Source organism: Ranitomeya imitator, chromosome 8, assembly GCF_032444005.1.
Source record: "Ranitomeya imitator isolate aRanImi1 chromosome 8, aRanImi1.pri, whole genome shotgun sequence".
Classification (NCBI taxonomy): Eukaryota; Metazoa; Chordata; class Amphibia; order Anura; family Dendrobatidae; genus Ranitomeya; species Ranitomeya imitator.
The window spans coordinates 190060826-190084269 of record NC_091289.1 but is presented as its reverse complement, the minus strand read 5'-3'; the positions used below and the strand labels follow the sequence as shown (position 1 = coordinate 190084269).

General features: G+C 43.0%; 1 protein-coding gene across 4 annotated transcripts in view; it reads right to left on the bottom strand.

Annotated features, from left to right (window-relative positions):
* Window positions 1–23444, bottom strand: part of IL23R (interleukin 23 receptor) — a 54202-nt gene that overhangs the window by 22789 nt on the left and 7969 nt on the right. For 3 of the 4 annotated variants that reach the window (XM_069738227.1, XM_069738224.1, XM_069738225.1), the window contains exons 2-5: window positions 14122–14234; window positions 12138–12416; window positions 5629–5752; window positions 522–682 (exon numbers count right to left, since the gene is read on the bottom strand). In XM_069738227.1, the coding sequence (XP_069594328.1) occupies window positions 522–682; window positions 5629–5752; window positions 12138–12416; window positions 14122–14191 (634 nt within the window). In that variant the 5' untranslated portion in view covers window positions 14192–14234. Of the gene's footprint in view, window positions 1–521; window positions 683–5628; window positions 5753–12137; window positions 12417–14121; window positions 14235–19654; window positions 19717–23444 lie in introns of those variants that run through there. The other variant, XM_069738226.1, reaches the window with a different exon arrangement.

Below are 23444 nucleotides of genomic sequence, written 5' to 3'. Positions count from 1 at the left end.
TGGAGTGAATGTGAGCATGTATTTGGGAGGCCATTATTTTTGCATGTTCTTCCCACTGTTGAGATGTTTATTTCCTTTTGTGCCTCTGATTTATAGGGGCTGCAGACACTCGGCCCCTCCATTGCTGCAGCTGTACGAGGGCTCGGGGGGGAGGTGTAATTATATTATTTCAGGTACATGTAACTTATTATTAATAATTATCAACTTTTGTCTTCTCTAGGAGGGTTTGGGCTGATTATTGGTGCCCGGCTGACTACCACAAATGTTCTCTCCCAAATCTGAAAAACAAAATCACAAAACTTCCCAATTTCCTAAATTGGTGATGCAGCCCCCCTGATGTGTGCCGCCTCCCCCCATGGCTCCCCATGCTACATGAGTCTGAGGTTTCCCCTTTGCGCCCATACACACCAGGGGACTATTGCTTCCTGCAGACGTCAGTAACTTCAGAGATGACATTGTTTCTGCTTTCATCGTGTAGGTGACAGATCCGATAACTGCTGGGGATGGAGAATCGCTGTTACCTATTTCTGCCAGATGGAATTTTTCAGTCTCTGATTCGCTTTGATTCAGTTGATTCACAGCAAAAATCTGAATCTGATGCGTCTCATTCTGAGTCAAATTCATAGGGAAAGTCACAACGGACTCATTCGTGCTGGCAGCGACGTCTTCTCCTGTCTGCAGACTAAAGGATGAATATACAAGAAAGATATCATTAATATTTGTATTGCACTATGAGAAGGTCAAGTTTCTCTTGTGAATTTATTGTGTCTGAAAAAGGAATATTTAATCAATTTGTCCTTTTACATAATATAGCAGCTTCTTCTCCTAGGACCTCCAGGACCTTCCATTCACTTCTGTACAATAGTCACTATGATTGGTTCAATCCATCCTGAAGCTCCAGCCGCATTCAGACATAGGCACAGACAGGAGACACATTCACCCAGGGGCGGACATAGCATTGGTGCAACCGCACAGGGGCCCAAGAGGTAAGGGGGCCACTACCACCTCCAAAGCAGGTGACCATTGAATATATAACGTTTGGACTGCATTACTGCTATATAGAATACACCTATAACATGGAGATCTGGGAATCTGATGTTTGCTGACATCTTGGCACTTCCTGTATTCTTTTGTTGGTAGGTAATGCAGTCATGGCAGTTTGCGCATATTCACACTTGCTTTATTCTGTTAGTTTTTCGTAGTATACTATTGGAGGTCAGTCTAAGGCTGTGTTCACATGTCCAGTAATCATCAGTTACAAGGGATCCAGCAGCAATCCATTGACGAAAAAGTTACGCATCCACAACTTTTTAGTTTATTTTTAAATATTGTTTTTTTAACATTGAAGTCTATGGAAAACGGATCCGTTAATCAGTCATCCATTTTTCTTTCATTTGTAACAGATCGGTTATTTGCTAACTGGATCCAGATCCAGATTGGTTGAGATCTGCTGAGTCTCTTGGCCATAAACCCAAACTTTCAAAGTTTTGTTCCCAGAGCCACTTAGTTTTCATTTTTGCCTTGTGACGTGGTCTCCGTCATACATTGGCACCATCACATTGCTCCTGGGCTGTTTAGAGGAGGTTTAGTTTCCATTCTTTATTCATGGCTGTGTTCTGAGGCAAATTTCTGAAAAGCCCCCTCCATAAGTGAGAAGCCCCCACACACGAGTGGTTTCAGGATGCTTTAATGTCAGCAGTCACAGGACTCATGGCAGTGTACGTTTTATCTTCTGCGGACGATCATTCTTCATGATGTCTGACTCTACTCCAGTCCTCTGCAGTGCAATCCCTGTACGTCCTGCAGAATGTCAGGCTGTCCTTGAGGTTTTATTCTTGGACAGAAGTGGCTTCCTTGCTGCCCATCTTGACTCCTGGCAGCCTCCAACTCCTCGGCTCCACGGTGCGTGCATATGTGCTGACGCCTGCCTGCTGCCATTCCTGAGCAAGCTCTGCGCTGGTGCTGAACCAACCCCGTAGGTGAATCCTCTTTACAAGATGGTGCCGGCACTTGCTGGACTTTCTTGGGCGCGCAGTATCCTCTTCACGGCAATTGAATCACTGTCTTTTAATTGGGTTATTGTGATTAAATACATTTTCATGGCAAGGAATGACTTTGCTATTTTTTGCAATTCATCTAATCCAACTTTGGAGCAGCGAACTTTGGCTACGTTCACATTTGCGTTGTTGTGTGTTGCGTCGGTGACACAACGCATGCAAAACGCATGCAAAAACGCATTGTTTTGTGACGCATGTGTCCATTTTTGGCCGACTTTGGACGCAAAAAAAAATGCAACTTGCTGCATCCTCTGCGCCCTGACGCTTCCGCCAAAAAAGACGCATGCGTCACAAAGCGCAAGACAACGCATGTCCATGCGCCCCCATGTTAAATATAGGGCGCATGACGCATGCGTCGCTGCGGTTGCGCCCGACGCACCGCAAATGTGAGCGTAGCCTTTGTGATAATCCAAATTTATGTCAGTCTCATAACATCTGGACATCGCTGCATCTGACAACTATGTATGTATTTAATACCTATTACATATCTTTGTAGTAGTGATCAATCTAAAGTCAGCCAATCGTCTACCTGATATTGTTCTAAGATCTATCTTCTGATTTGCCAGAATGACCTGATCTCAGTTCAGCCAATGGAGGAGAAGTGTCACAAGCTCTCACGTATGTGTATGTAGCACATGGGTGACCTAGAAGTCATAAGGTTCTGCACGGCGTGGGACATCCGGGCTCGTGGCTCTGCCGTGTGCATGAGGCCATAACAGGCGGCTAATAATGAAAGTGCGATCTTTACTTGTAAGTTTATTTCTAGAACATTCTATGCTTGCCTGGATTCCTTATTAACTTATTATCGTGGTCTAAAAATATATGACTTGATTTTCAGTAAATGTCGTTCTTTGTTCTGATGGAAGACGATAACTTTTCGCTCTAATTGCTGAATGTTTCCTTTTAAGTTCTATAGAGATTTAATCACTTTTATGAAGATGAAAAATAAAACTCAGAGGACGGAGATCAATGCATCAGCTAATGTAATAATGTACGACATGGCGGTAAATGTAACACACGCTGAGCCGGATCACATTGTGCACCGGACCAAAGCGTAAACCAGAAGGTAACATGTTCGGGAATTTGCTGCTTTGTTGCCTGTCTGCAAACGAGGTGACGGCGGCAAATGAAGAACAGAACGATCTACTAAACTGTTTCACATACACGTTCTGGTTTTTTTGGAGACTTCCTTTCACCCTGATGGCCATGTCCCCTGCAACTTGGACCCTCTGTGATCAGCTGCAATCTGTTGAGGGATCTGGCAGAAAGTTAAAGGGGATATCAAGTATTATTAAAATAAGTATTAATGATTGAATATTGAAAAAGTGTGTATATATATATATATATATATATATATATATCTATCTATATCTATTTATTTTACAGGTACAGATAGTACAACTGTCCTGTTCCTCCATGTAAATAATATTGGCATAGATAGTGCTGCCTCCCTCTTTGTCTATGTAAATGACATAGGAACAGATAGTACTACCTCCCGGTCTCTACAGGTTTATGACACAGACACATCACTGCTGTCCTGTACTTCAATATGAATGATACAGGTGAATATAGTAGTACAATCCAGTCTGTGCACGTAAAGAAGATAGGCACAGATACTACCGCTTCCTTGTCTCTCTATATAAATTATATAGACACAGACAGTACTGCCTCCTTGATTTTACACGTAAACTATACAGACATAGACAGTACTGCCTCCCCATGTAAATGATATAGACACACATAATATTGCCTCTCAATCTTTCCTTGTAAATGGAAATGACAGTGATAGTACTTCTTCCTTGTCTCAATATATAGTCATTGGCACCCTTGAAATTGTTCCAGAATATGAAATATTTCAACAGAAAATTATTGCAATTACACAAGTTTATTTCCTTTATGTGTATTGGAACCAGGGCTGGACTGGCCATCTGGCAATTCTGGCAAATGACTGTCTGGTTGTGGGCCTCCTTGCCTGCTACGTTATTAACAGAATCCGTGTTCTCAAGACACCCATACTGTTAAGAGTTGTAACAGAGGTATCATTAGAAATATTGGTCTTGTAGTAAATCTTGCTTTCTTCCACGCTGGATAATCTTAGTAATATATCCCATCTGGTGTTTTGGGGATGGGCCTGTGTGATTTCAAATGCCAGGGCTGAATTTCAGCCCCAGTCCGTACCTGATTGGAACAACAACAAAACATGAGAAAAAGGCAAATTGCACATAATTTCACACAAAACTTTAAAAATGGTCTGCACAAAATTGTTGCCACCTTTCCAAATTCTGGGTAAAGAAATTTGTTTCAAGCATGTGATGCTCGTTCTAACTCACCTGTAGCAAGCAACAGGTGTGGGTAATATGAAAATCACACCTGAAACCAGATAAAAAGAGAGAAGTTGACTCAATCTTTGCATTGTGTGTCTGTGTGCCACACTAAGCGTGAAGAACAGAAAGAAGAGAAGAGAACGGTCTGAGGACTTGAGAACCAAAATTGTTGAACTATATCAACAATTTCAAGGTTACAAGTCCATCTGCAGAGAGTTTGATGCTCCTTTGTCCACGGTGCACAACATAATCAAGAAATTTGCAACCCATGGTACTGTAGCTAATCTCCCTAGAAGTGGACGGCGGAGAGAAATTGATGAAAGGTTGCAACACAGGATTGTCCGGATGGTGGATAAGCAGCTCCAATCAAGGTCCAAAGAAATTCAAGCTGTCCTGCAGGCTCAGGGTGCATCAGTGTCAGCGCAAAATATCCGTCCACATGTGAAAGAAATGCTATGGCAGGAGAACCGATCTGCTGACACAGAGACCTAAAAAAATCTAGATTGCAGTTTTGACAAAATGTACGTGAGTAAGCCAAAATCCTTCTGAGAATCTGTCTTGTGAACAGATGAGACCAAGATAGAGCTTTTTGGTAAAGCACATCATTTTACCGTTTACCGAAAATGAAATGAGGTCTACAAAGAAAAGGACACAGTACCTACAGTCAAACATGGTGGAGGGTCACAGATGTTTTGGGGTTGTTTTCCTGCCTCTGGCACTGGTGCCTTGACTGTGTGCAAGACATCATGAAATCTGAAGATTACCAAAGGATTTTGGGTCACAATGTAGTGCCCGGAGTCTGAAAGCTGGGTTTGTGTCCTAGGGCATGGGTCTTCAAGCAGGACAATAACCCCAAACATACTTCAGGAAGCTCACAGAAATGGATTGAAACAAAGCGCTGGAGAGTTCTGAAGTGACTGCAATGAGTCCGGATCTAAAGCCCATTGATCACCTGTGGAGAGATCTTAACATTGCTGTTGGGAGAAGACGCCTTCAAATGTGAGAGACCTGGGGCAGTTTGCAAAATAAAATCAGAAAGAAAAAAGTGTGCACAAGAACCAATAATTATAAAACGTACAAAATTTTATTAACAAAAAAGCAAAAAAAAAAAACAAAGTTATTAAAAAGTGGGAAACCTGAAAAATGGCACCAAACACCCACCACATGTTATGCAGAGGTTGTACCTCCCCTACATGAAAATCCAACAAGAGACATTATCAAAAGTCCATTTGAAAAAAAAACCTTACTTCTTTAAATGCACTTCATAGCGAGTGGGTAATCCTGTAATCCGTCCTTTGTCCCATTCACATTTCATCTCTGTAGAAAACTCTTCCACTCGACATTGAACATTTATAGGTCGGTCGGGGGGATCTGTGTTGGTGAAAGAAAATTGAATCAAATATATATGTATTATATCTATATTACTGGAGCGTAACAATATTGTATCTTACGGTTATATTAGGTTCTTTAGAAGGACGTAGATCTGGGGATTTATTCTGACGGAATATAGGCTGAACTGGATGGACAAATGGCTTTTCCGCCTTGCTAAGTACCGTATGTTACTATGTATTAAAGAGACTGTCACCTGAATTTGGAGGGAACAATTTTCAGCCATAGGGGTGGGGTTTTCGGGTGTTTGATTCACCCTTTCCTTACCCGCAGGCTGCAATCTTGCCTTGCGCAGGCGTGTACTACGGAGGACAGAGAATGAACTTCAATCCAATATTGCAGCCAGCATGCAGCCAGCGGGTAAGGAAAGGGTGAATCAAACGCCCGAAAACTCCGCCTCCATGGCTGAAGATTGTTCCCTCCAAATTCAGGTGACAGAGTCCCTTTAACCCCTTAATCCCATATGACGTACTATCCCGTCCAGGTGACCTGGGACTTAATTCCCATGGACGGGATAGTACGTCATATGCGATCGGCCGCGCTCACGGGGGGAGCGCGGCCGATCGCGGCCGGGTGTCAGCTGCCTATCGCAGCTGACATCCGGCACTATGTGCCAGGAGCGGTCACGGACCGCTCCCGGCACATTAACCCCCGGCACACCGCGATCAAAGATGATCGCGGTGTGCCGGCGGTGCAGGGAAGCATCGCGCAGGGAGAGGGCTCCCTGCGGGCTTCCCTGAGACGATCGGTACACGGTGATGTGCTCACCGTGTACCGAGCGTCTTCTCCCTGCAGTCCCCGGATCCAAAATGGCCGCCGGGCTGCATCCGGGTCCTGCAGGGAGCACTTCCGGGTCAGGATCAGGCTGCAGCTGCAGCTCTAATCCTGCCCGGCTGTATGTCAGATCACCGATCTAACAGAGTGCTGTGCACACTGTCAGATCGGTGATCTGTGATGTCCCCCCCTGGGACAAAGTGAAAAAGTAAAAAAAAAAATTTCCACACTTGTAAAAAAAAATAAAAAAAAAATTCCTAAATAAAGCAGAAAAAAAAAAATATTATTCCCATAAATACATTTCTTTACATAAAAAAAAAACAAAAAAAACAATAAAAGTACACATATTTAGTATCGCCGCGTCCGTAACGACCCGACCTATAAAACTGGCCCACTAGTTAACCCCTTCAGTGAACACCGTAAGAAAAAAAAAAAAAAAACGAGCCAAAAAACAACGCTTTATTATCATAACGCTGAACAAAAAGTGGAATAACACGCGATCAAAAAGACGGATATAAATAACCATGGTACCTCTGAAAACGTCATCTTGTCCCGCAAAAAACGAGCCGCCATATAGCATCATAACCAAAAAAATAAAAAAGTTATAGTCCTGAGAATAAAGCGATGCCAAAATAATTATTTTTTCTATAAAATAGCTTTTATCGTATAAAAGCGCCAAAACATAAAAAAAATGATATAAATGAGGTATCGCTGTAATCGTACTGACCCGAAGAATAAAACTGCTTCATCAATTTTACCAAACGCGGAACGGTATAAACGCCTCCCCCAAAAGAAATTCATGAATAGCTGGTTTTTGGTCATTCTGCCTCACAAAAAATCGGAATAAAAAGCGATCAAAAACTGTCACATGTCCGAAAATGTAACCGATAAAAACGTCAACTCGTCCCGCAAAAAACAAGACCTCACATGACTCTGTGGACCAAAATATGGAAAAATTATAGGTCTCAAAATGTGGAGACGCAAAAACTTTTTTGCTATAAAAAGCGTCTTTTAGTGTGTGACGGCTGCCAATCATAAAAATCCGATATAAAAAACTCGCTATAAAAGTAAATCAAACCCCCCTTCATCACCCCCTTAGTTAGGCTAGGTTCACATTGCGTTAATGGGTTAACGCTAACGGACAGCGTTGCACGGCGAAAATGTCACAATTAACGCCGTGCAACGGGTCCGTTAGCACAACCATTGACAGCAATGTGATTTTCGGGTGTAGCGCATCGCTAGAGCGTGCCATTTTCGGCTCGCGCTAGCAAGGTGCCGTTCTTTTGTGGCGCGCCTCAGACGCTGCTTGCAGCGTCCGCGGCGCGCCCGAGGTCCGCTCCCCGATCTTCCAGAGCGGGGACGTTAACGCGACCACTAAACACGACACCTAAAAAGACATTGCGTTAGCGCAATCCGCTAGTGCTAAACGGATTTCCCTAATGCAATGTGAACCTAGCCTTAGGGAAAAATAATAAAATTAAAAAAAATGTATTTATTTCCATTTTCCCATTAGGGTTAGGGTTAGGGCTAGGGTTAGGGCTAGGGTTAGGGTTAGGGTTTGTATTACATTTACGGTTGGGATTAGGGTTGGGATTAGAATTAGGGGTGTGTCAGGGTTAGGTGTGTGGTTAGGGTTACAGTTGGGATTAGGGTTAGGGGTGCGTTTGGATTAGGGTTTCAGTTATAATTGGGGGTTTCCACTGTTTAGACACATCAGGGGCTCTCCAAACGCGACATGGCGTCCGATCTCAATTCCAGCCAATTCTGCATTGAAAAAGTAAAACAGTGCTCCTTCACTTCCGAGCTCTCCCGTGCGCCCAAACAGGGGTTTACCCCAACATATGGGGTATCATCGTACTCGAGACAAATTGGACAACAACTTTTTGGGTCCAAGTTCTCTTGTTATCCTTGGGAAAATAAAAATTTGGGGGGCTAAAAATCATTTTTGTGGGAAAAAAAAGGATTTTTTATTTTCACGGCTCTGCGTTGTAAACTGTAGTGAAACACTTGGGGGTTCAAAGTTTTCACAACACATCTAGATAAGTTCCATGGGAGGTCTAGTTTCAATATGGGGTCACTTGTGGGTGGTTTCTACTGTTTGGGTACATCAGGGGCTCTGCAAATGCAACGTGACGCCTGCAGACCAATCCATCTAAGTCTGCATTCCAAATGGCGCTCCTTCCCTTCCGAGCTCTGCCATGCGCCCAAACAGTGGTTCCCCCCCACATACGGGGTATCAGCGTACTCAGGACAAATTGAACAACAACTTTTGGGGTCCAATTTATTCTGTTACCCTTGAAAAAATACAAAGCTGGGGGCTAAAAAATCATTTTTGTGAAAAAAAAAAAGAATTTTTATTTTCACGGCTCTGCGTTATAAACTGTAGTGAAACACTTAGGGGTTCAAAGTTCTCACAACACATCTAGATAAGTTCCTTGGGAGGTCTAGTTTCTAATATGGGGTCACTTGTGGGGGGTTTGTACTGTTTGGGTACATCAGGGGCTCTGCAAATGCAACGTGACTCCTGCAGACCAATCCATCTAAGTCTGCATTCCAAATGGCGCTCCTTCCCTTCCGAGCTCTGCCATGCGCCCAAACAGTGGTTCCCCCCCACATATGGGGTATCAGCGTACTCAGGACAAATTGGACAACAACTTTTGGGGTCCAATTTATTATGTTACCCTTGTGAAAATACAAAACTGGGGGCTAAAAAATAATTTTTGCGAAAAAAAAAAAAAATTATTTTAACGGCTCTGCGTTATAAACTGTAGTGAAACATTTGGGGGTTCAAAGCTCTCAAAACACATCTAGATAAGTTCCTTATGGGGTCTAGTTTCCAAAATGGTGTCACTTGTGGGGGGTTTTAATGTTTAGGCACATCAGGGGCTCTCCAAACCAACATGGCGTCCCAACTTAATTCCAGTCAATTTTGCATTGAAAAGTCAAATGGCGCTCCTTCCCTTCCGAGCTCTGCTATGCACCCAAAAAGTGGTTTACCCCCACATATGGGGTATCGTCGCACTCAGGACAAATTGCACAACAACTTTTGTGGTCTAATTTCTTCTCTTACCCTTGGGAAAATAAAAAATTGGGGGCGAAAAGATCATTTTTGTGAAAAAATAAGATTTTTTATTTTTACGGCTCTGCATTATAAACTTCTGTGAAGCACTTGTTGGGTCAAAGTGCTCACCACACATCTAGATAAGTTCCTTAAGGGGTCTACTTTCCAAAATGGTGTCACTTGTGAGGGGTTCCAATGTTTAGGCACATCAGGGGCTCTCCAAACGCAACATGGCGTCCCATCTCAATTCCAGTCAATTTTGCATTGAAAAGTCAAATGGCGCTCCTTCCCTTCCGAGCTCTGCCATACGCCCAAACAATGGTTTACACCCATATATGGGGTATCAGCGTACTCAGGACAAATTGGCCAACAATTTTTGAGGTCCAATTTCTTCTCTTACTCTTGGGAAAATAAAAAATTGGGGGCGAAAAGATCATTTTTGTGAAAAAATATGATTTTTTATTTTTACGGCTCTGCATTATAAACTTCTGTGAAGCAATTGGTGGGTCAAAGTGGTCACCACACATCTAGATAAGTTCCTTAGGGTGTCTACTTTCCAAAATGGTGTCACTTGTGGGGGGGTTTCAATGTTTAGGCACATCAGTGGCTCTCCAAACGCAACATGGTGTCCCATCTCAATTCCTGTCAATTTTGCATTTAAAAGTCAAATGGCGCTCCTTCCCTTCCGAGCTCTGCCATGCGCCCAAACAGTGGTTTACTCCCACATATGGGCTATCAGCGTACTCAGTACAGATTGTACAACAATGTTTGGCATCCATTTTATCCTGTTACCCTTGGTAAAATAAAACAAATTGGAGCTGAAATAAATTTTGTGTGAAAAAAAGTTAAATATTCATTCTTATTTAAACATTCCAAAAATTCCTGTGAAACCCCTGAAGGGTTAATAAACTTCTTGAATGTGGTTTTGAGCACCTTGAGGGGTGCAGTTTTTAGAATGGTCTCACACTTGGGTATTTTCTATCATATAGACCCCTCAAAATGACATCAAATGAGATGTGGTCCCTAAAAAAAAATGGTGTTGTAAAAATGAGAAATTGCTGGTCAACTTTTAACCCTTATAACTCCCTAACAAAAAAAAATTTTGGTTCCAAAATTGTGCTGATGTAAAGTAGACATGTGGGAAATGTTACTTATTAAGTATTTTGCGTGAGATATCTCTGTGATTTAAGGGCATAAAAATTTAAAGTTGGAAAATTGCGAAACTTTCTAAATTTTCGCCAAATTTCCGTTTTTTTCACAAATAAACGCAAGTTATATCGAATAAATGTTACTACTAAAATGAAGTACAATATGTCACGAGAAAACAATGTCAGAATCGCCAAGATCCGTTGAAGCGTTCCAGAGTTATAACCTCATAAAGGGACAGTGGTCAGAATTGTAAAAATTGGCCCGGTCATTAACGTGCAAACCACCCTCGGGGCTTAAGGGGTTAAAGAATAATGCAGACAAAAGGAGGGTCCACTACGCTGTAGGTCCTCACTTCTGCCTTGTCATTTCTGTAGTTTCCCTATATACAAAACTCAGATTTTAGGCAACAATTTCCATGACCCACTCAGGAACCTGTATAAGGAATGATTTCGCACATACGCAAAGTTCTATCCCCCATAAAGGTTCCCAGTTGGGACACTTGGGCAGTTAAAACAATGCTCTTTTTGCATTTTTGTTGTTGTTTTTTTTGCTGTACATTTTATGTACTTTTAATATGATATAAAATAAAACTAGAGGATGTAAAATAAAAAAAATAGAGAAAAAATAAACATTAAAGAAACATGTGTGCACAGTTTATAGGAATGGTAAAAGCAGTTACAAATATGAATCCTATTAATAATGAAAAAGTAAAAAATATGTGAACATAAAATCCAAGTAATTTTTCTTTTTCCCTCCTTATGATTCTATCCTGTCTTTTGTTCAGTGTGTCGCATGTAATCAGCCATTTGTTTCCTCTGTCCCATAGACCTGGCTGTAAAACAAGTGGCTGCAGCAGGATCATCCCTCATTGTTCTTTAACAGACCAGGAAAAAGTGCGACATCATACTGTGTGTGGGGTCTCATACTGTGAGGGAGGGCATCATGCTATGTGTGGGGACTGTGGGGGCATCATATTGTGTGTGGGGACTGTGGAAGCATCATGTGTGGGGGGACTGTAGGGACATATTGTGTGGGGGGACTGTAGGGACATCATATTGTGTGTGGGGACTGTGGGGCATCATATTATATATAGAGACTGTAGGTCAAAGTGCAATGGCTGAATAACAAGATCAGTATAATTCACGGTTTTTATAAACTTTATTTAAAAAAAAATGTAAATTGTATGGTTCTGATTATTTGCTACAAGAAGGAAAAGATGATACAATAAGACATAAAGTAACATTTATCAACAGTACAGAAAACAGACAGAAAGCAGGTGCAAGTTTACACATTATGACACAGAAAATGCTGCAAAAGATATTGTCCTGCACAGAACATACAGTGTGTGACCTCATAACGACAAGTATTAGACAGAACACTTACGTCCCACCTGTAGCTCCTTCATATTGATGACATGCCGATATCCCTGACATTCAATGTAACAAATCACACGGTGATCTTCTCTGATGTGAGTGAGCTGAATCATGGACGTCGTGTGGTTCTGCCAATCTGGACTCCTCACAACTTCATTTACTTCAAATTTAAATGTACTAAAGCCAGTGCAGGTTACCAGCTTATTGGTGCAGATTATTGTAACGTTAGTTCCTACTGACACTAATGAGGCCGGTCTAAATATCAGGTCTCCCTTAATTGATGCCAAACCTGCAAAAAGAAGTGACATCAAGAGAAAACTATAAATGTTACACAATGCGCCATCAATGAAAAGGATCGGTTAGCTCTTCTGTGTGGTGTAGTATATAGAGGATGTGTCCCGTGTGGTGCAGTATATAGAGGATGTGTCCCGTGTGGTGTGGTATATAGAGGATGTGCCCCGTGTGGTGTAGTATATAGAGGATGTGTCCCGTGTGGTGTAGTATATAGAGGATGTGTCCCGTGTGGTGTAGTATATAGAGGATGTGTCCCGTGTGGTGTGGTATATAGAGGATGTGCCCCGTGTGGTGTAGTATATAGAGGATGTGTCCCGTGTGGTGTAGTATATAGAGGATGTGTCCCGTGTGGTGTAGTATATAGAGGATGTGTCCGGTGTGGTGTAGTATATAGAGGATGTGTCCCGTGTGGTGTAGTATATAGAGGATGTGTCCCGTGTGGTGCAGTATATAGAGGATGTGTCCCGTGTGGTGCAGTATATAGAGGATGTGTCCCGTGTGGTGTAGTATATAGAGGATGTGTCCCGTGTGGTGTAGTATATAGAGGATGTGTCCCGTGTGGTGTGGTATATAGAGGATGTGCCCCGTGTGGTGTAGTATATAGAGGATGTGTCCCGTGTGGTGTAGTATATAGAGGATGTGTCCCGTGTGGTGTAGTATATAGAGGATGTGTCCCGTGTGGTGCAGTATATAGAGGATGTGTCCCGTGTGGTGCAGTATATAGAGGATGTGTCCCGTGTGGTGTAGTATATAGAGGATGTGTCCCGTGTGGTGTAGTATATAGAGGATGTGTCCCGTGTGGTGTAGTATATAGAGGATGTGTCCCGTGTGGTGTGGTATATAGAGGATGTGCCCCGTGTGGTGTAGTATATAGAGGATGTGTCCCGTGTGGTGTAGTATATAGAGGATGTGTCCCGTATGGTGTAGTATATAGAGGATGTGTCCCGTGTGGTGTAGTATATAGAGGATGTGTCCCGTATGGTGTAGTATATAGAGGATGTGTCCCGTGTGGTGCAGTATATAGAGGATGTGTCCCGTGTGGTGCAGTATATAGAGGATGTGTCCCGTGTGGTGTAGTATATAGAGGATGTGTCCCGTGTGGTGTAGTATATAGAGGATGTGTCCCGTGTGGTGTAGTATATAGAGGATGTGTCCCGTGTGGTGTAGTATATAGAGGATGTGCCCCGTGTGGTGTAGTATATAGAGGATGTGTCCTGTGTGGTGCAGTATATAGAGGATGTGTCCCGTGTGGTGCAGTATATAGAGGATGTGTCCCGTGTGGTGTAGTATATAGAGGATGTGTCCCGTGTGGTGCAGTATATAGAGGATGTGTCCCGTGTGGTGCAGTATATAGAGGATGTGTTATATCTAGGTCCATACTTTGCACAGGAGAATAGTGTATTCTAAATGGACAATTCGCACTATGTCCGCGCAGACGTCACAGCAGAGCTCTGCTGACAGATAACAGAGACTGCGCTGCGCGGCTCCACTAGAAGCTGTGGAATTGATAGGAAGCGTCTAATGAAACTTGCGGGATATCCCTATGGGATTGTCTGCGTCGTGAACAACCTTCTAAGAATTGAATCAACACAGAAAGTTGGAATAAAAGGACCTACGGCTGTTTAAAAAGATGCAGTTTGCCTGAATGTAAATGCAAGATATAAACCTGGAACGATTCCACACAATAAGTGAATAATCACCTTCTGACAATTTTATGGTGAATACATGGAAAATCCAAATTACATTCCATTTAGTAAACTTGATTTCCATATCTGGATGTCACATATCACATGATGAAAAGCAGCGAAAACATCTGCAACAACAAAAAGAGCGATGTAACAATAATCCAACACCGGTTGTTACCTTCCTTGTGTATCTCTTCATAACAATATTATCAAGGAAATGATTAATTGTATTATAAACGTATCATCAACTGCAGCACAGAACCTCACACTAAATCTTCTGATACAAAACAAGTTCACCTGTATACAGTAGATAAAATAAACATAAATTCTGTGACTTTACAAATAAATCCTTTTTTTTAATCTTGTGCTGATCTAGAGTAACATCCTGCATTGTTCTCCAGAGCTGCACTCCCCATTCTACTGCTGCAGTCACCAATATTTTTGTAATGTAATGAATGCACACAGTGACTTCAACAGCAGAATAGTGAGTGCAGCTCTGGAGTATAATACAGGATGTAACTCAGGGTCAGTAATGTAATGTATGTACACAGTGACTGCACCAGCAGAATAGTGAGTGCTGCTCTGGAGTATAATACAGGATGTAACTCAGGGTCAGTAATGTAATGTATGTACACAGTGACTGCACCAGCAGAATAGTGAGTGCTGCTCTGGAGTATAATACAGGATGTAACTCAGGGTCAGTAATGTAATGTATGTACACAGTGACTGCACCAGCAGAATAGTGAGTGCTGCTCTGGAGTATAATACAGGATGTAACTCAGGGTCAGTAATGTAATGTGTGTACACAGTGACTGCACCAGCAGAATAGTGAGTGCAGCTCTGGAGTATAATACAGGATGTAACTCAGGATCAGTAATGTAATGTATGTACACAGTGACTGCACCAGCAGAATAGTGAGTGCAGCTCTGGAGTATAATACAGGATGTAACTCAGGGTCAGTAATGTAATGTATGTACACAGTGACTGCACCAGCAGAATAGTGAGTGCAGCTCTGGAGTATAATACAGGATGTAACACAGGATCAGTAATGTAATGTATGTACACAGTGACTGCACCAGCAGAATAGTGAGTGCAGCTCTGGGGTATAATACAGGATGTAACTCAGGATCAGTAATGTAATGTATGTACACAGTGACTGCACCAGCAGAATAGTGAGTGCAGCTCTGGGGTATAATACAGGATGTAACTCAGGATCAGTAATGTAATGTATGTACACAGTGACTGCACCAGCAGAATAGTGAGTGCAGCTCTGGAGTATAATACAGGATGTAACTTAGGATCAGTAATGTAATATATGTACACAGTGACTGCACCAGCAGAATAGTGAGTGCAGCTCTGGAGTATAATACAGGATGTAACTCAGGATCAGTAATGTAATGTATGTACACAGTGACTGCACCAGCAGAATAGTGAGTGCAGCTCTGGGATATAATACAGGATGTAACTCAGGATCAGTAATGTAATGTATGTACACAGTGACTGCACCAGCAGAATAGTGAGTGCAGCTCTGGGGTATAATACAGGATGTAACTCAGGATCAGTAATGTAATGTATGTACACAGTGACTGCACCAGCAGAATAGTGAGTGCAGCTCTGGGGTATAATACAGGATGTAACTCAGGATCAGTAATGTAATGTATGTATCGGTTATTGATGCTAGAGACTTGCGCCAGTTACTCACATTGCACTCGTAAGTGTGACCCTGGCCTAATACAGGAAATATTATACTCCGGAGCCGCACTGTTATGTTGGAGGACTTGCTGTGTATATTACATTACTTATCTTGTACTTATCCTTTGTTACATCTTATTCTACAGAGCTGCAATCACTATTCTGCTGGTTGTCATTCAAAACAGTCAACAAACACATTATTAACAAATGAGCTGCAATAATCAAAGTTCAAAGTTTCACCTCCTCCAGGTAACTATACAACACCTGCTGTAGCAACAACAGTGCAGCCTTTGCAGACATGGCGCCAGCTAGCAATACTGAGAAATTTCTGAAATGTGCACAATTGGTAATACAGGTCTGTACTGTAATACAAGCTAAAACGCAGGATAATGCAGAGATCTGACATAATATTTGCTCTGCATTTACTCTATTTACTCTATACACATTACACTCAATGTTATAGCATGCAGTAAGCTCCCCCTGGTGGTGACTGCAGATAATGAGAATTTTATTATCAAATAAAGGAACCCTGAGCACAGCTCACTATAAATATATTCAGAAAAAAATCAGCACAGAATGATGGATCCAACAGCAATATGAACCCGCATTTATACCCTTGTACATTTCCATTTCCTGTGCGATCTACGGTATTTCAGTAGGAGATTGTAGGCTTGATAAAAAAAAGCACAGAAGGTTTATGATGAACAGATAAGATGATTCTAAGAATCCTGATGATGAAAAAGTAACAGTGTAAAATGTTACGTTGTTGCATTATTGTATTACTCATTGAAACTTTTCATGAAAGAGGAAATCTGACCATTATCTTTTCAATACTTGTCTTATATTGTTACATCCACCCCTGTTCTTGAGATTACAATAGATGTGTGTAGACCCCTCCAGATCTACCTCCAGTAACTACAGAGGCTTCAGGGCTAGGGGCAAATATTTCCACCTCCGTAGTGTCTGTTGCTACTTACCACATTGTTCTCTGGGCTTTTTGACAATTATGCTTTTTGCCCTATCTTATCTACCATCCGTCACAAACTGTTCGCAGACTTTCCTGCTACTTTCTTGCTAATATTAGCACCGACCCGTCAGGGAGACGTAGCAGGACACATTGACCCCAGATGGCTGCTAGACCCTCCCAGCAAAGCTCTGAATCCCCCCTGAATTAAGAATGGGAAGTTTTTGGTGCCTTTGACAAATAAGATCCCTATAAACAGGAAACCCTACTATTCCTGTGATGTCTAAACCAAAACGTTTACACATTATATGTCCCCTTCCTCTATAATTTAATGGATATTCCCTAAATAATAAGTTATCCTCTATCCCATTTGACCCCTAGGGATCCCAAAAAATTGGACCCTGCAGTCCCCTCTTGAATGAAGCATAGGTGCACATGCTCAATCTCTGCTCCATTCACTGTCTATGGGACTGCTGGAGAAAGCACTCAACCAGTCCCATAGACAATGATGGAGTAGAGATTAAGCATGTGCACTTCAGCTCTATGCATGAAGGTGATGCAGAGTCCAGGAGCGTAGCTTCAAGCTCATGGGCCCTAATTCAAAATCTCCAATGGATATTGCAAGTCTTTAATAGTATTGATCCTTTTTATACAGGTCTAAGGGACTTTTTGAGCCCCCCCTAGGCTTCAGGGTCCAGGTGTGATGGCAACCCCTGCACCTACTGTAGTGACGCCCCAGGCAGCATCCCGTTCTGGGGGCAAGTCCAATGCTCAGCAGGCTACGGGACGCTAATACACATTTTCTTTGCAAATTCCAGATATGAACAGACAATGAGAAGGCAGCCTGACCAATTGCAACTCCAAACTCCATGAGCCAAGACCCACTTGCCCCCATCAACCAAGTGTACCGGCCAATGGTGGGTCCATCAGCAATTCTGAGATTATCTGGCGATCCTTTGTGTCAGCTTGGGACCTGCCATACCGATAATATTTCCGTAAGGCTATAGTCACACTATTATCAGTATTTGGTCAGTATTTTACATCAGTATTTGTAGCCAAAACCAGGAGTAGGTGATAAATGCAGAACTGGTGACGGGTTTCTATATTCTTTTCCTCTAATTGTTCATCTCCTGATTTTGGCTTATAAATACTGATGTAAAATACAAATACTGCTAGTGTGAATGTGGCCATATAATGAGTTTACCTGGCCATGAAGACTGTTTCTCACTAGTGATGGCCAATCAAACCTTATTCCAAACCAGGAGCACTCTCAGCCACAGGCCGTGTTTGGATTTTTAAATTTTTTTTATTTTGTCATATCCATGAAAAATTATAAACCTGAAACATCGCACTTCCATCTATTGGGCGAAAAGGCTACAGTGCGGAGCCTTCCAAAAAAAAAAAAAGCAGGAAAAAGCCTGCAGTAAAATCAAATGTTTATGTTTCACAATATAGCAACAATTTCTACAAAAACCATGGCTGGAACAAGGTTTCATGTCATTTACAGGGGGTGTAAACTATTGCAACTGTTTTCTTGGTTTATTTCTCCAATGTTTTCTAAATGATAACGACAAAATGTATACTTTTTCTTTAGAGACCCGATGTGCCGTTCTGATGTACCACTCATGAGAAATCGCATGTAGAAGCCATAAGTAAATCAGGCTGGAAGTGCATCGATTGCATTTAAAAAAGATTGCTCATCAGGACAAATGCTAGAACGTCATTCCATAAAACGCTCATGCTCTTCTGTATCTTCCATTCTATTATATTGCAATCCTTGTTACACAAGATATAAGCTCAGACTCTAAAGTGACTTTTCAGAGTGCAAGAGGAGTTGAACTCTAGCGCCACCTATTGGAAGTAGCAATTCTACAAGTCAATATCGACCCTTTACCCAAATCAGAATCTCAATTAGCAGACATAGTGTTTCAGAATATTGCCCCTCATCAGTGCAAAGTATGAGATCTAATATGGCTACACTGAGAGGCTACATAGACAGATGCTTGCCCGGCAGTTCCAGGAGTTGCTCAATGTCTTCTCTTTTGGGGATGCCGTCTTAGCGAAGTACCAGATCACACAATTTTTTAATTCAAGAAAGCTCCAATGGAGGTTCCTTATTATATATATAGGGCTGTGGCTTTGAAAAAAATATATATATATCCTAGTCCTGAGAAAGGATGCCAAGACAAATTAGAGGGGTTTTCATAGAATGCTGAATTTACGGACAATTGATTTTAGGATTGACTTTAGGCTTTGCTTTCAAAACTGCTTGTGTATATCTCTATGACATGTCTTTTTGGAGTTGCTTTTTTTTGGTAATTTTTGCAGCACATTTTTGTATTTTTAAACCGTTTTAGAAAAGAGCAGCAGTTTTTCTGTAAGTGGAAAGATCACAAAAATAATCACCCCAGGCTTGGCATATACATTATATATGATAAAGAATTTAATAAAATTTGAGAAAATCAATGTGAAAAACCTTAAGTCATATAATCCCACAAGTAGGAAGGGCGCAGAAGTAGAAGTTGCACCTTGACATCCTTTTTTTTCAGGATTGGGAATTTTACACCTTGTCCACATTATTCATCTGATGAGTTTGGGATCATGATCCGAGCCTCTGCGGACTGAATGCGTCTGCGCCCCTTCATTTTGTCATTAGAGTCATTGATCTCAATAGGTCGCCTGTTAACTGGACTCCCAGATAGAGGTTAGAAGAAGGGGGCTTCAGCATCTTAGTTTGGAGAGGAGGTCGCAGACTTATAAGTTTCTGAGGAGTCTTTAGACATCTCAAAGTTCAGAGACTTCTCTCATACTGTCTATGCATTGTATTCCTCTTTTATATACAGTGTCAAACATATGTAAAACCTAAACTGCAGCAGAATCCATCAGACCTACCTTATCCTGTGAGATGTAGTGGAGAAGTGCCAGCTCTGTCTTCAAAGCCCCTTTATCTGCTCATCTCTGTCAGCCGCCTACTAACCTTATATCAAGAATCTAGGACATAGATGCAAATGCAGCGGTAACCTAATTACTCAAAATGTACAGATGTGCCCCAGATAACACTACCTGACCTTATGTCCCCTGTCCTGGAAGGGAACTGAACCCTCTTCTGGTGCTGTGCACATACACACTCATTGCTCAACTGCTTCTTGTAAGTAAAGATTCTGACACCAGACACTTCTATCAGAAAGATTCAATGTATCAAGTGTGAAATACTAAACTAGATAAAAACCACACAAGTGTGAAGGAACACAGGGCCATATGGAGGCAAGGAAAAGATGGCGAGGAGAAAGAGCTGGAGAGAAGAGGAAGAGCTGGAGAGAAGAGGAAGAGCTGCAGAGAAGAAGAAGAGCTGGAGAGAGGAGGAAGAGCTGGAGAGGAGGAAGAGCTGGAGAGAAGAGGAAGAGCAGGATAAAGTGGAAAGGAGCAAGAGGTGAAAGAGTTAGAGAGGAGGAAGAGCTGGAGAGGAGGAAGAGCTGGAGAGGAGGAAGAGCTGGAGGGGAGGAAGAGCTGGAGAGAAGGATGAGCTGGAAAGGAGAAAGAGTTGGGCAGGAGGAAGATCTGAGGAGAAAGGATCTGGAGAGAGGGAATAGCTGCACAGAAGGATGAATTGGAGAAGTGAAAGCTGGAGAGAAGGATGAGCTGGAGAGAAGGATGAGCTGGAGAGGAGGAAGAGCTGGAGAGGAGGAAGAGCTGGAGAGGAGGAAGAGCTGGAGAGAAGGATAAGCTGGAGAGAAGGATGAGCTGGAAAGGAGAAAGAGTTGGGCAGGAGGAAGATCTGAGGAGAAAGGATCTGGAGAGAGGGAATAGCTGCACAGAAGGATGAATTGGAGAAGTGAAAGAGCTGGAGAGAAGGATGAGCTGGAGAGAAGGATAAGCTGGAGAGAAGGATAAGCTGGAGAGAAGGATGAGCTGGAGAGAAGGAAGAGCTGGAGATGAGAAGAGTAAGAGCTGGAGGAGAAAGAGCAGGAGAGAAGGATGAAGTGGAAAGGATCAAGAGCTGGAAGAGCTAGAGAGGAGGAAGAGCTGGAGAGGAGGAAGAGCTGGAGAGAAGGATGAGCTGGAGAGAAGGATGAGCTGGAGAGAAGGAAGAGCTGGAGAGGAGGAAGAGCTGGAGAGGAGGAAGAGCTGGAGAGGAGGAAGAGCTGGAGAGGAGGAAGATCTGGAGAGGAGGAAGAGCTGGAGGGGAGGAAGAGCTGGAGAGAAGGATGAGCTGGAAAGGAGAAAGAGTTGGGCAGGAGGAAGATCTGAAGAGAAAGGATCTGGAGAGAGGGAATAGCTGCACAGAAGGATGAATTGGAGAAGTGAAAGCTGGAGAGAAGGATGAGCTGGAGAGAAGGATGAGCTGGAGAGGAGGAAGAGCTGGAGAGGAGGAAGAGCTGGAGAGGAGGAAGAGCTGGAGAGGAGGAAGAGCTGGAGAGGAGGAAGAGCTGGAGAGAAGGATAAGCTGGAGAGAAGGATGAGCTGGAAAGGAGAAAGAGTTGGGCAGGAGGAAGATCTGAAGAGAAAGGATCTGGAGAGAGGGAATAGCTGCACAGAAGGATGAATTGGAGAAGTGAAAGAGCTGGAGAGAAGGATGAGCTGGAGAGAAGGATAAGCTGGAGAGAAGGATAAGCTGGAGAGAAGGATAAGCTGGAGAGAAGGATAAGCTGGAGATGAGAAGAGTAAGAGCTGGAGGAGAAAGAGCAGGAGAGAAGGATGAAGTGGAAAGGATCAAGAGCTGAAAGAGCTAGAGAGGATGAAGAGCTGGAGAGGAGGAAGAGCTGGAGAGAAGGATGAGCTGGAGAGAAGAATGAGCTGGAGAGAAGGAAGAGCTGGAGAGAAGGAAGAGCTGGAGAGGAGGAAGAGCTGGAGAGGAGGAAGAGCTGGAGAGGAGAAAGAGCTGGAGAGGAGGAAGATCTGGAGAGGAGGAAGAGCTGGAGGGGAGGAAGAGCTGGAGAGAAGGATGAGCTGGAAAGGAGAAAGAGTTGGGCAGGAGGAAGATCTGAAGAGAAAGGATCTGGAGAGAGGGAATAGCTGCACAGAAGGATGAATTGGAGAAGTGAAAGCTGGAGAGAAGGATGAGCTGGAGAGAAGGATGAGCTGGAGAGAAGGATGAGCTGGAGAGAAGGATGAGCTGGAGAGGAGGATGAGCTGGAGAAGAGGATGAGCTGGAGAAGAGGATGAGCTGGAGAAGAGGATGAGCTGGAAAGGATAAATATCTGGAGAGGAGGATGAGCTGGAGAGAGGGAAAAGCTGCAGAACTAAATCAGAATAGCCTCTGTGATAAATAATACAAATTGAGCAAAAATATTTTTTCTCAAGACCATTTCTTCTGTTGGCATAAAACAAAGAGACCTTAAAGGAACCTGTCACCCCCAAAATCGAAGATGAGCTAAGCCCACCGGCATCAGGGGCTTATCTACAGCATTCTGTAATGTATTCTGTAATGCTGTAGATAAGCCCCCGATGTATCCTGAAAGATGAGAAAACAGGTTATATTATACTCACCTGGGTGGGCGGTCCGATCCGATGGGTGTTGCGGTCCGGTCCGGGGCCTCCCATCTTCATAGAATCACGTCTGTTATGATCTGGTGATTAAGGAGCGACATGCGTCTAGCTCTGAGCAGGTGGCAACTATACTGACCGCAGTCCCTAAGCTCAACACAACACTAGAAGTAGCTGTGGAATGCTCCTAAATCTGCCTAGGCATCTCGTCACAGCCTAAGAGCTAACTACCCCTAAAGATAGAAGCAGGAAAACTATCTTGCCTCAGAGAAAATCCCCAAAGGATAGATTAGCCCCCACAAATAATGACTGTGAGAGGAGAAGGAAATGACATACGTAGAATGAAAGAAGATTTAGCACAGGAGGCCACTTCTAGCTAGCTAGAAAATAGTACAGGACAGAACGCTGTGCGGTCAGTAATAAAAACTAGAAAAAGTCCACCGCAGAGAAATGCAAAAATCTCCACACCTGACTAAAGGTGTGGAGGGCAAACTCTGCTGCCCAGAGCTTCTAGCTTAACTGAAAAGATCCATACTGATAAGCTGGACAAAAGAGCAAAAACAAAGAAAGTGCTGAACAACAAGTCCATAACAAGAGAACCGCAAAAGGACAAGCAAGGACTTAGCTTTGATGAACTGGTCAGAGTGTCAGGAAAGTCCAAAGAGCAATGACTCCAGGCAGGAACAATTGACAACTGGCATTGAATAAGGGATAAGGCCAGACTAATATAGCCGAGCCAGAAAGACGATCAGTGAAAACAGGTGCTGAAGCTAAATCCAAGAAGCAGCCATACCACTCAAAACCACAAGAGGGAGCCAAAGAGCAGAACTCTCAAAAATGCTACTTACAACCACCGGAGGGAGCCCAAGAGCGGAATTTACAACACACGTCCTCTTCTTGTATTCACGCTGCAGCTTCGGCGCAGGCGTACTTTATCTTTCCTGTTGAGGACAGAGCAAAGTACTGCAGTGCGCAGGCGCTGGGCCTCTCTGACCTTTCCCGGAGCCTGCGCACTGCAGTACTTTGCTCTGCCCTCAACAGGAAAGATAAAGTACGCCTGCGCAGGAGCCGCAGCGTGAAGACAAGAAGAGGACGTCGTCGTCGTAAGAAGATGGGAGGCCCCGGACCACGACGCCCATTGGACCGGACCGCACCGCCCCTCGGTGAGTATAACCTAACCTCTCTTTCTCATCTTTCA